The 13673-nt window shown below is 50.0% G+C and overlaps 1 protein-coding gene across 9 annotated transcripts in view; it reads right to left on the minus strand.

Moving 5' to 3' along the window:
• PFKP (phosphofructokinase, platelet) overlaps positions 1-12939 on the minus strand; it is a 75887-nt gene extending 62948 nt beyond the window's left edge. For all 9 annotated transcript variants that reach the window (XM_032946475.2, XM_032946474.2, XM_076055166.1 and 6 more), the window contains exons 1-2: positions 12806-12939; positions 11020-11139 (exon numbers count right to left, since the gene is read on the minus strand). In XM_032946475.2, coding sequence (XP_032802366.1) covers positions 11020-11107 — 88 coding nt within the window. In that variant the 5' untranslated portion in view covers positions 11108-11139; positions 12806-12939. The remainder of the gene's footprint in view (positions 1-11019; positions 11140-12805) is intronic.
• Positions 12940-13673: the final 734 nt, after the last annotated feature.

The following is a 13673-nucleotide window of genomic DNA, read 5'->3' on the forward strand; positions in this document are numbered from 1 at the left end:
AATACCACCTCATTGAGCTGAGCCTGGCCAAGAAGACACCGCAAAACGAACGTCACCAAAAAATGCAATGATGTGGTAAACGCACGTGGAGATGTGCATGCAGCGGTAAATACGAACTGCAATTTCACCCCTGCTTGTGTCATTTATAATGGGTCCGCTCTGACTACAGGGTGGTCCAGATGACTTGTGACCCCCCCCCCAATGAATTGACCCCCTCAGGCATTTTATTATTTCTACTTTGCATATGCATTTCTGTTTTGAACAAACCTCACGTTAGAAAGATGGAGTTTTTTGAGAGTTAAATGGGGTTCACAAGACATCTGGACCACGCTGTATGTACAATCACAATATTTTCTTCAGCAATGCAGATGCGAGATTAATGTACTCAGTTTTCGCTCTGCCGCTACATTACATGTAGCCCTATGACGCTACAATGATGTAACAGAGAGACAGAATCACCACCACTCTGAATTCCCCGAGTATTTTCGTTACTGCCTAGTAAACAGTGTACAGTGTTTCCCCATTGCAAAAACACAGATTCATCAATCTTACACAATCTGGAAGGGAAAGCATTCCAACATTCCACGTTGCCTTTCATTCACATAGACGCCACCCACGTTTCTAATTGCATCTTGATGACTCTCCGCATTATTTCCAGAAGGTAAATTGCATTACTTAACATTTCCCAGTCAGAGTTCATAATGCATTATTGCTAAAACTCTGTGATACTGGTGAGACAATCACATATTCGTTAGGCTCTAGATTACCTCTTGAGAGCGCACACCCCCCGCCAAACATTCCTGGTGCCTTAAGTATCAACTCGCGTTTCGTTCTTGTGCATTTCCGCCGCGGATGCCATTTTAGAATTTGAATTCCGTCCAAGTTATTACGTTTTAAAGTCCGCGACTGTATTTGTGCAATTTGCTGCAATTAAACCAGTTTAGAACCAGCCGAAACACGAGTTGACATCTTTGCACTGGTTACAGGTGTAACAGATACTTTTGCTCGTACTGCAACCCACAAACTTGGCAATTCAATCCTGGAGTAATGTGGCATTCAGAATAAACACCTCATTCGAGACCCAAACGTCACACCTTCTGGCTTTTGACATTCCTCAAAAGACACTGGTGGGAACCATCAACCGCATCGGAACATCTATGAGCCGACGCACACATCTACCACATGAATGGGAAATTAAAGCCAATGCCACAACAGTGCTGCGATTGTGCCCACGCAACCCAAAGTACGGACCATCGAGGAGGAAAAGCAAAACGACACGAAACGAACTCCCCTGCGGCGCTCTCGTGGCGAGCAGACCTCGACATTGGCATCTAGTTCCTGAACGTAACAGTATCGCCATACACAATCACAGAAAACTGGCGTTACAGTACGATGTAATGCACTGCGAAGGTTGTTTTAGCTTTCTGGACAATTGTTTTATGCACTGCACAGCTCACCGCTACAAAGCCCAATGTGACCGTACTGCTATGCGAAAGCCTCATCAAGCGTCTAATGTTTCTTAGCTCGCTCAAGGACGAAGGGGGCAAATTGTAAACCCTAAACGCCCAACGCGACCGGCTGCTGCAGGACCTCCTGGAGCTGCAGCACTGCCCACCGCTCGTCATTGCGGACGTTTCTCTCGCCAAATCTAACTCCCTCAACCCGGGGGCACCACGGTGGCGACATGTTGACTGCCTTGCCTTGTATACAGGAGACCGTGGGTTCGACCCTGACGCCTGTACATTTGGAGTTTGCATGTTCTCCCCGTGGTCACGTGGATTTTTTCCGGGGTCCTTCGGCTTTTTCCCTGCACATTTAGAAACGTGCGTTTAGAGTATTTGTCTGCTATATATTTGCACGTGATGATAAGCCACTTCGTTGAGCCATCAGGTCGAGCTGTATAGCTCAGTGGGCCTTGCCTGGTAAAATGGAAAGCTTAGTAAAGTCGTGCCGCCGGCAACCCACCATGGAATGACGCCGTGTGTCACTTATCCGGAAAACAGCCGTGCAGAGCGTTACGGCTTAAAGTCTCGACTCTCCCTCGCCAAAATCCACTGTTGTTGCCGTGTCCTTCTACTAAGGTCAAACGATTAATCGATTTCAAATCGCCGCCAGCAACCCACCATGGAATGACGCCGTGTGTCACTTATCCGGCAAACAGCCGTGCAGAGCGTTACGGCTTAAAGTCTCGACTCTCCCTCGCCAAAATCCACTGTTGTTGCCGTGTCCTTCTACTAGGGCTAAACGATTAATCGATTTCAAATCGAAATCGCAATTTGAAACAATGCGATAAGCAAATCTCAAAGGCTGCGATTTTTTGCGATTTGAAAAGTGGTATGACTTGCTTATTGGATTTTTATTATTACTATAACTTTCTTTATTTAACTTAACAATTTTTCTATTTCAATTAAAACATTCAAATAAATACATGTTGGAAGCAATTCATATCTTTTCAGTTCTCATCCATGCATTAGAATATATAGAGCAGTTCATATGTTGATGGTATCACGTGGTAATGCTCCATCACATGGTTTTAAATCTATTACGCAGTGAATATTGAACTGAAGCTTGACTTAAAAAAAATGTAATCGAAAGTCAAATCGCAATATCTGTCAGAAAAATCGCAATTAGATATTTTCCCCAAACCGTTCAGCCCCTAGCTTCCAGGCTCCCCCGCCCTCACCAACCGGCACAAAACCAGCGTGGGGGAAGTGTGGTCACGTAATAATCCCCACGGCCCATAAGGTGTAGAGGCGAGGCCCTCATCCGGCAGTGGATTATAACCAAGTGCTGCACTCTACACGGGCAATCACGCTTATTGCTTCCGTGGCACCAGGGTCTGCAGAGCACCCTCTTGCCGAAGGCTGTCACAGCGGGTACGGTTGTGGACCTTCAAGTCTCGAATTAAAATAACTCCTCTTTCAAGAAGCATTTATTGTTTTAACTCTGCCACTTCTTACCCATCCCCTCCCGTTATCATCGTAGTAAAGCGCCTTGAGATGACATTCTGAAAAGCGCGATATGAGCTGTAATTAATTATTATTACATATACATGTGCACACTGTCCTAATACACCAACAAAAATGTATTTGGTCCACATGAATAATCTCATGACATTTGTAATGCACTGTACCTGTACACCTGACAGGCTATGAAGAAGGACCATTGTCTAAAACGTCACCAATGCTATATTGCCACCCAACCTCTTAAACGCCACGGCCGCAGTATTGTCGAATGTGTTGAGTTTTTGATGATGGACTGTGCATACCTGTCAACCCCTTATCAGTGCCTACCTTGATAATTGGTTTTTTACCCTTTTATCTGGCAACAAAACTGACACCTTTTTTACAAGGAGTAATGTTTAAATTGACAATACCTGCGGTCGGAACGCAAACAAAAAACAACACAAACTCTGATAATGTATGCACTGTCCTTGAATTTGATTGGTCCACACCCGAGACAGCTTTCTTTAGAGCCTCGTCTCACACAATGCACCATCAGAGTATGAGCATTGTCTTTGAGTTGTGTGCCTTTTGGCGTCTTCTGGTCCAACACCATGTGAGACGAGGCTCTAAAGAAAGCTGTCTCGGGTGTGGACCAATCAATTTCAAGGACAGTGCCACATACATTATCAGAGTTGTTGTTTTTTGTTTGCGTTCCGGCCGCAGGTATTGTGGTCAATGTAAACATGACTCCTTGTAAAAAAAAGGTGTCAGTTTTCTTGCCAGATATAAGGGTAAAAAACCAATTATCATATTTTGTTACTGGCAAATGACGTTTCCAGTGGTGAGTGCCTACCTTATTACAGCCCAATTCAGACCTTATTGGTCACCCCGTGTCCATATAAATCTCAACGTTCATCCTACAAAATCCCATCACAAGGGAGAAACACAAGCAAATAGACAAAAAAATATGTTTGCCCGTAGTGAAACGGCTGTACGCCGTATGGACCTGAAAACTAAATTTCCCTGTACAAGAATACGGGGTAACCCGTATGGGTTGACAGGTATGGCTGTATGTTGCATCGGTTTAGCCAAAGATACACAACCCTCCACAGTGGTTGTAAATGTACAAAGGTTTAACAGACGTGTGCTGCCCACAACTGGTTCTATTTTTTTCCTGCCGAGGCCTGTGCCATTGAAGAAAATATCCACCCTACTGCCTTCACGAATAACACACACGGTAACCATACAGCACGCGCTCTGCTTTATTGTGAACCTTTTGTGGACTGTGCTGGATCACCAAATTCAGTTATCTTACACACTGCAAATGTAAACTCAGCAACCATTCATGAGACTGGTTAGACTCGTATTTATTTAATGGTGACCATAAATAGCTAAAGACGTGTTAATAAGTAATGATGTATGTACGGTACATCGGTGCAAGTGCAGAGCTACTATTGCAACTAGTCTTTCAAATACAGTGGGTATTTATTTTTTTACCTGCTTTTTTGTAATGGAGGTCATCTCATGGTCAAATTACCATAACCTCCATCTCACTGTAAACCGGCACGCCTCTTTCACATTCAACAAACACGATAGCGAGTGAGTGTCCTTCACAGACACACCTAACCCTCTACTTAGCTCTATAGAGCGCATTACTCATTAATGTCTCATTGGACCGCAATGCTGAGTCATCCTCCACACTCAGACCTCTGATTATAAACGGGACTAGATAACGCCAATGACACGAGAGGCAATGACCTCTACGATATGGGCAAATGCACCCTCGGCATAAATCAGATGATTTACAAAACAACATGTATATAACCCTCAAAGGCATGACATTAAAAAACACACATATACTGTACATGTACAGCGGACACCTACGGGCTATCTGCCCATATATCGTGATGATGATGTTGTACGGTACAGCCTGATGTCAATCCACGAATGGGTTAGGGCCTCCCCATGTAACGGGGGGACCGCCGTTGGGGTTATTTTCCCATAATTCTCAACGTTCGTCAGTGCGGTTTGGCGAAGGCAGAGAGCGTAAAGTGGGAGAAGTGAAATGGATTTTGCCGCAGTGGCCTCCGCCGCCTGCTACGTAGTCGTAACGCCGCCCGTGTGTGGGTGGCCGTGGACAAACCCAAACGCCATCCAGGCTCAAACCTGCCGAGCTTCCGAGATCTGAGGGCAGCGGGGCATATTCCAGCCGATTTGATCGTGCGGTTGGTTCTCATGCACCTTGGGCACAAATCACGTCTTTTACTAAATAAGCGGCAATTTCTGACTACCCAAGGGATGCCATCAAGCAACACCCACAGCTCAGAGTGCTCTCAGGAATGTGTACAGTGCAAAGACCTGCATTGTGCTTCAACTGCACAACCTTTGAGCAACCCTGGATGACTTTCTAGCACTCGAAAAACACTCGCAGCTGTGTGATGGAAGTCTGAGCCACCACTGACCATCATGAAGTCTACAAAATGACATCACGTCTGCGAATGAGTTTCGTAACATTTGCGCCCACGCCATCACATGTGACGGAAGGTGTAATGACGAAAACGAGTGCCACGTGGAAGCGTTGGCTGTCGTGCCTTGGCTTTCCCGTTTCTGGTCTTGACACTGCATAACTAATTGTATTTGACATTGTAACTGAAGGATAGCTTGGGTGCGTTTGCTGGCTCGGGCAGTGTACTTTTTCGAGTGGAGTTTGTATTAATACTGCGTGGGTTTCCTCCGGGTTCTCTCGATTTCCCCCCCCCCCCCCGCGTAAAAAAAAAAAAGAACCCGTACAATTTCAATCTCGGCTCATCTTTGCAAACTTTTGACAAAATGACCCACAAATTACTCACATGGCAATCACCGCCCCCCACTGGCAGACCAATTCCCACCGCTCAGGCACGTGTTGAGTTTCCTCGTACCGTACAAGGGACAGCTGCCAATCGGGGAAATCAGCGCTCTGAGAAGTTTTGTTACGTTACATTGCACACTATAACATAAGATCATTCATTCACACAGTACATCGCACCTCCGATCAGCATGGTTGGCTACGTACGGTGCGAAATAAGTTCAACATACATTAGCATTCTCCTGCAGTATCAAAGCAGGAGAATGCTGAATTCTCCTGCTTTGATACATAAACTCCTTTGTCAAGACGTTTCATGCCTCTCACCGAGCTTAAAAGACACTCATTATATAGTGTAGTGTATACCCAGCTGCTTTGTGATTAATAGCCCAGCTTATTGAAGAATATATTAAGTACATGTATTATATTATGTAATATAGACTTAGTTCTTTTCACATCGGTTTACTGTATGAAAGTTGGGTAGTTGGAGGCCTTTAAGAGTCCATATACTAAATGCCTCTGTTGATAGATAAACTCTGACTTTAACATAGCTATTTCTGTCACAAGCTAATCCCTCAGCTATTTAAATGCTAAATTCTCCTGCTTTGATACTTAAACTCCTTTGTCAAGAGGTTTCACGCCTCTCACCGAGCTTAAAAAGACGCTACGAATCTTAACAACGCTCTTTGGAGCACTGTCGTCCCGACAGTTCTGTTCTTTCACCTGATGAAGGCTACTTGTGTTGTGGCCGAAACGTCGTGAGAATTTTATCGTCTTATTTTTTTTATTATTTTATTCTCATTCTACGTGACTTTACCGAAAGAACCAAAGAAGATGAATCCTGGCAGTCACGAAAGCTTTAAATCGAGTTGTAGATAGTACATGTGTTTGTTTGTTTGTGTACGTGTCAGTGCAATACGTGTTTGCAATGCGCGTGTCACTGGACACCCTTGCAAATGAGACGTTCAATCTGAAATGATAATGCAGGTGAAATCGTTTTAAGAAACGAAACTGCAATGCAACACAGGGGGGGGGGGCCTCCGCCCACACATGTCGAACCACGCCTCCAGCAGTCACGGGAGAACGTTACTCCTAACGGGTAGAAGTGCAGTCATTCTCAAACTTGCCCCAAGGGCAACAGATCCTGACAACACGGGGAGTGGCACAGTGTGCGTGTGCGGAGGTGGGATGTGTGTGTGTGTGTTTGTGTGGAGGTGGGATGTGTGGAGGTAGGGCATGTGTGGAGGTGAAATATGGGTGGAGGTGAAATATGTGTGAAGGTGGGTCGTGTGGAGGTGGGTCGTGTGGAGGTGGGTCGTGTGGAGGTGGGTCGTGTGAAGGTGGGTCGTGTGGAGGTGGGTCGTGTGTATCTTTGTGTGTGCGTGTGGGGTGTGTGGAAGTACTGAGTGTGTGGAGGAGGTAGGGCATGTGTGGAGGTGAGGTGTGTGTTGCAGGTAGTGTGTGGACGTTGCGTTTGTGTGTGTACGAGGAAGTAAGGTTGTGTGTGTGGCGATGGGGAGTATGGAGGTAGGGTATGTGTGACTGTGTGGTTTTTGTGGAGGTAGGCTGTGTGTAATGTGTAAACATCGCCACTGGGGAGACAAAGGCGACCGAGCGTGGTGTTGGAAAATCGGGTGCCGTGCCGACCTTCATAGGTGCTCGCTAACAGCACTTGCCCCAAGAGTCTGTTTAGGCTATAGGCGGAATCATTGACCTTGTGTGTGTGTGTGTGAAGGTGGTGGGTGTGTAGCCATACTTGTATGCCTACAGGTGTTACGAGTGACTGTGTTTCTGGTGAGATATACTGTACGTGCAAAGGTGTGTGAATAAGAAAAGTATGCCAGTATGCACCCGTACGCAATGATATAAATGTCAGTATATGTGAGTATGAATACAGCAGTTGTATCTACACTATGTGGGCATGCATATACGTGTGTAGTAACTGAGGTCTGCGGCTGTGTGCACGAGTGTGTCCCTACTGTGTGGATATGTGTGTCAACATGGTGATCCATTTGTAGATAACTCTTTTCTTTCCAATGGTTGGTTGAATGTTGTCAAAGTGACGTCTCGCTATCTTACGGATTACAAAAAAAATATGTGGCGATGCTGCTGCAGCTGCTGCTGCGTTGCCAGTGGTGCACCAATAACCATAAACTCAACATTGGTCAAAAACACTGTGACCTTAAATAGATATATAGTACATAATAGGAAGGATGCCCTGGTGGTCCCTCTCTTTAAGAAGGGGGACCGCACAGACTGTAACAACTACAGGAGCATCTCACTCCTCAGTGTGCCGGGAAAGGATTATTCAACATCGCCTTGCCAGGCACGCTGAGGAGAGGCTTGCGGAGCCCCAATGCGGTTTCAGGAAAGGACGGTCCTGCACAGATGCCATATTTTCTGTCCGTCTGCTACAGCAAAGATGTAGGGAATTCCAACAAGACCTACATCTCTGGTTTATTGACTGGCCAAGGCCTATGATACCATCAGTAGGCCTGGGCTGTGGATTGTTCTCCGTGCTTTCGGAGTCCCTGACCCGCTGCTCACGATCATTAAAGACCTTCATGATGCTGAGCGGGCTCAGGTAAAACTACGTGGCCGGGAGTCGGAGCCATTCCCTGTACACCTTGGGGTGCGACAGGGATGTCCTCTGGCTCCCACATTATTTAACATTTATTTCGACCACGTAGTTCGTGAAGCCTTCATTAGCTGTGCCGGAGGAATTTCCATCTGGTACAGATACAATGGGAGGCTGATCGATGCCTGGGTGCGGTCAAGGGATGGCTCCCTATTGCTCAACCATGTTATGTATGCCGATGATCTGGTAATTGCTGCTCACACATAGAAGGAGTTGGAGGTGCTGCTGCTGAACCTACTGCTTGCCACTAAGAGGTGGGGTCTTACCATCAGCCCCACCAAAACTAAGCACCTGCCTGGATATTTTGTACCATTGGACACTCCACCCCCACAACTCCCAATTTGTGATAGGGCAGTTGTGGAGAGAGTGGAATTTCCCATACCTGGGCAATGTGCTCATGACCGGCTCCGGTTTAACAGCAGAGGTCTCACTCCGAATCAGTCGAGCGGCATTATCTTTTCATCGGTTGCGTAACGCTGTGTGGAAGCTACCTGGTCTGTCGCTCCGCACGAAGCTTCAGGTCTTCTCAGCCAGTCATTCCCTCCCTTCTCTATGCTTGCGAAACGTGGACTCCCCTAATGGAACATCTTCGCCGGTTCGAAACATTTAGGCTGGCCTGCCTACGATACATCCTGGGTTTAACCAGGCTGGATTGTGTGAGGAGCTCACAAACACTTGAAAGATCTGGACAAAGTCCCATCGGTGAGTTCCTGTGGCAGGCAAGGCTGCGTTGGCTGGGTCATGTAGCCCGCATGCCCAGCCACCGCATGCCTAAACAGCTTTTGTTTGGACGGATTGAGGGGGCTAAACGGGCACGGCACGGGCTAGAGAGGAGATGGAGTGATGTGGTACAGGAGGATGTGGAGCTGAGTGGACTTGCCGATGACTGGTACCAGCAGTGTTAAGATCGGCCTCTATGAAGGAGGCTCGTGAAGGACGCGACTGTGCAGTTGGAGGCAGTCGCCCTCCAACAACAACGGAGGGCGGAGGAGCAACGCTCACAACGAGCAGAGCGCCGGGTGGCTAAAGCAAAGCAAATTGTCACAGTAGGGGGCACAGGTGGTGCATCAGCCTGTCATCTCAGTCATCTCAGTCAGTCAACCCGTGGCACCTGGGTCTGTCCCGTGACCTCGTGCCAGTGGGCGTTCCACACTTCACGTGACCTCAACGTGCACAAAGCCTGGCACAAGCGTCGTGGTGACGTCACCACCACTTAGTGGCGAATGGCGGTTGTTGTTTTATGTACGTGTGTATCCATACACACGTACGTGCGTGCGTGTATCGGTGTACATGTGTGACAACCGATGTGATGAGTACATCGGCACGGAATTGGCATGGCACTGCATATTGGGGTGTGCATCCTTCTATGGTTTGAAACTCATCTATGTACAATGAAGAAGGGCCATTGCACGAAACGTCACCTAATTAGTATTATATGTACTCCCCCCCCCCCCCCCGTCTTTTAAGGCCACGGGTGTTAACGACGAACGTCTTGGGAGTTTTGTATTTTAGTGCTTTTGCACCACTGCCAATGCAGCAGCAGAAGCAGCAGCATCACCATCCGATACGGACAGCACCCACCACACAAAGACCCCCCCTTACCCCACCATACAGCCTTCACATACTGTTGGGGCAAGTGCATTTAGCGAGTAGCAGCCCCAATACAACGGCCGGCACGCCACACGAGTTGGATGGGTGGCCAGCATCACGCCCAGCCGCCTTTGTCTCCCCCAGTGGCGATGTTTTTTTTTTTACACACCGCACCAGGTAACTCATTTGAGGTTGAGTCGACCTAGGGGGAGGCCCAGGCCCGGTTCAGATATATCGCCACCGGTATTGTCCGTGAGCGCGGGAATCGAACTCTGGTTGCCAGGTTCGTAGCGCAGCGCGCTAACCGCTACACCACCGCTCCCCACTGCCAGCACAACAAAGACAAAGAGCCCCCGTATAGCCTTAACAGACTGTAGGAGCAAGTGCTGTTAGCGAGCACCTATCAAGGCCGGCACGGCACACGAGGGGATGGATGGCCAGCACCATGCCCGGCCGCCTTTGTCTCCCTAGTGGCGATGTTTACACATCGCAGCAGGTACTCATTTGAAGCAGAGTTGACCTAGGGGAGGCCCAGGATCGGTGAAGATAGTCGCCGGGTTCGTAGCGCAGCGCGCTGACCGCTACACCACCGCTCCACACAAACAGAGACACACACAGACACACACATGCACACACACACACAGAGAAACACACACACAGAGGCACACACACACACAGACACACACAGACACCCACACACACACAGAGACACACACACACACACAGACACACACACAGACACACACACATACAGAGACACACAGACACACACAGAGACACACACAGACACACACACACAGACACACACACAGACACCCACACACACACAGACACACACAGACAGACACACACACAGAGACACACACACACACAGACACACACACACAGACACACACACAGAGACACACACAGACACCCACACACACACAGAGACACACACACACAGAGACACACACACACACAGACAGGCAGGCACAGGTGCGACACCTGTGCCCGAGCCTCACCTTGGGCATCACCACCGCTGGTCAGCACGCCGATAGCCTTGCCCGCGCCCGAGAGGCTGTCGAACACCCGCTTGTCCGGCTCGGCCATTGCCGCAGCTGGCGCCAAGAAGCTTCGCCTCCCTTTTAGACGTTCCGTGTCATGGCACAAAGACAAACGATGGGACAACGACGATGGTTAACGATTGCCCCGTGCAGAGAGCTAGGAGCAAGTGCTGTTTGCGAGCGCCTATTAATTAAGGCAGGCACGGCACTCAAGAGATGGCTGGACGAGGTTTTGGGGGACGGGGATCAGAGGGGGTGGACCCGCACCACTTCCGGCCGCCTTTGTCTCCCCAAATGCTGATATTTATATACACACAGAGAGAGAGAGACGTAAGGGTGTGTCCACAACTCGAGGAGGGGGGGGGAAGAGACCCAGACATGGTGCCGGAGAGAGAGGTAGAGGTGATCGCCACTGATGCTGGCCGTGAGCGGGGAATGAGTCTCGGATCGTCACCCTGACAGGGGAGGGGGGGGGTTCGTGAACGCACGCAGCGCGCTAACCATTGGGCCACCGCTCCTCCGGTGTGCGTTGTACAGAGAGAGGGGGGAGAGGAAGACGACGTGGTTCATGAACGTTTATTATTATTATTCAGTCGCCGTGTTGGAGGCAGCAACTAGACAGGAAGACGGTGGTGGTGGTAGCGGTGGGAGGACCGTGCACACGCTGTGCATGTATCATCACACAGCAGTGTGTGTGTGTGTAACATACACACACACTATGTGTGTGTAACATACATACACACACTGTGTGTGTAACATACATACACACACTGTGTGTGTAACATACATACACACACTGTGTGTGTAACATACATACACACACTGTGTGTGTAACATACACACGTGTGTGTGTAACATACACACGTGTGTGTGTGTGTAACATACATACACACACGTGTGTGTAACATACATACACACACTGTGTGTGTAACATACACACGTGTGTGTGTAACATACATACACACACTGTGTGTGTAACATACATACGTGTGTGTGTAACATACATACACACACTGCTATGTGTGTGTAACATACATACATACGTGTGTATGTATGTTACATACACACACTGCTATGTGTAACATACATACAAACGTGTGTAACATACATACGTGTGTGTATGTAACATACATACACACACGTGTGTGTGTGTGTTGTCCATCATGGGGAGCGGTGGTATAGTGGTTAGCGCGCTAACCTGGCGACCGCGGTTCCGATTTCCCGCTCACGGCCAACACCACCGGTGACGATTTTATCCGAGCCGGTCCTGGGCCTCCCCCCCCTAGGTCGACTCGGCCTCAAATGAGTTAACCTGGTCCCGGTGTGCGCTAAACATCGTCACTGGGGGAGAGACAAAGGCGGCCGGGCGTGGTTGCTGGCCACCCACCCTCCTCGTGTGCCGTGCCGGCCTTAATAGGTGCTCGCTAACAACACTTGCTCCCCTACAGTCTGCGCACGGCTATCGGGGTAAATCGTTGTCTTTGTACGCGACCGAGAGATAACATTCATACACGGGGAGTGGGGCGACTCACTCGGTTAATTCACACCAAAATGTATCGTACGGAAGGTGACCAGCGGGCAAAGGTAAGAGTCGCGTTGTGCCGCGTTAGAGAACGTGACGGCATGGAGACAAGAGGGGGGAGAGATGGAGAGAGAGAGAGTGATGGAGAGAGGGGAAGAGAGTGATGGAGGGAGTGATGGAGAGAGGGGAAGAGAGTGATGGAGAGAGGGGGGCGATACGTACACAGACGTCCTGTAACAGGCAGCAGCAGCAGCAGGAGGAGGCGGCAGTGGCAGAGCTCTCACTCCGTGTCACACTCGGGAGTCTCCGTGTCCCCGCCCACTTGAACGGCAACGCCGCCTCCCTTCGTCGTCTCCTCCTCCTCCTCCTCGTCGTGGTCGTGACGCGCGCGGGGAGACGTCGTCATAGCCTTGCCATCCTCCCTCCCGCTCTGCGGTGCTCTCCCCCCGACTCACCCCCGATCCCACCCCTCCTCCCTCTTCCCTCCCCCCAGCCCACCCCCACCCTTCCTCCTCCTCCTCCCCCCAGCCCACCCCCACCATTCCTCCTCCCCCCAGCCCACCCTCCTCCTCCCCCCCCTAGCCCACCCCCACCCTTCCTCCCCCCCTAGCCCACCCCCACTCTTCCTCCCCCCCCCCCTAGCCCACCCCCACTCCTCCTCCCCCCCTAGCCCACCCCCACTCCTCCTCCCCCCCCCCCTAGCCCACCCCCACTCCTCCTCCTCCCCCGCTAGCCCACCCCCACTCCTCCTCCTCCCCCGCTAGCCCACCCCCACTCCTCCTCCTCCCCCGCTAGCCCACCCCCACTCCTCCTCCCCCCCCCCCGCTAGCCCACCCTCCCCTCTCCTCTTCCTCCTCCTCCCATCCTCCTCCCCTCCCTCCCCCTGCTCCCGACGGCCCGCCACTGGCCCGGCGCAGCGTGTGGGACGTGAACGGAGGGCGGTTCGGTGCCTCGCCGTGGGCGGGAAGGAGCGGCAGCCACGGGCAGCCACCACCCCGAACGATGCCAACGTCCAACGTGATGGAGCGGGAACTTTGTTTTGTTGAATTGTAATTAGAGGCGTGGCTGCGGTTTACGACGGCTCAGTTTA

This window comes from Petromyzon marinus, chromosome 4 (genome assembly GCF_048934315.1).
Source record: "Petromyzon marinus isolate PM22_M1 ecotype Great Lakes invasive population chromosome 4, UKy_Petmar_22M1.pri1.0, whole genome shotgun sequence".
Taxonomy (NCBI): domain Eukaryota; kingdom Metazoa; phylum Chordata; class Hyperoartia; order Petromyzontiformes; family Petromyzontidae; genus Petromyzon; species Petromyzon marinus.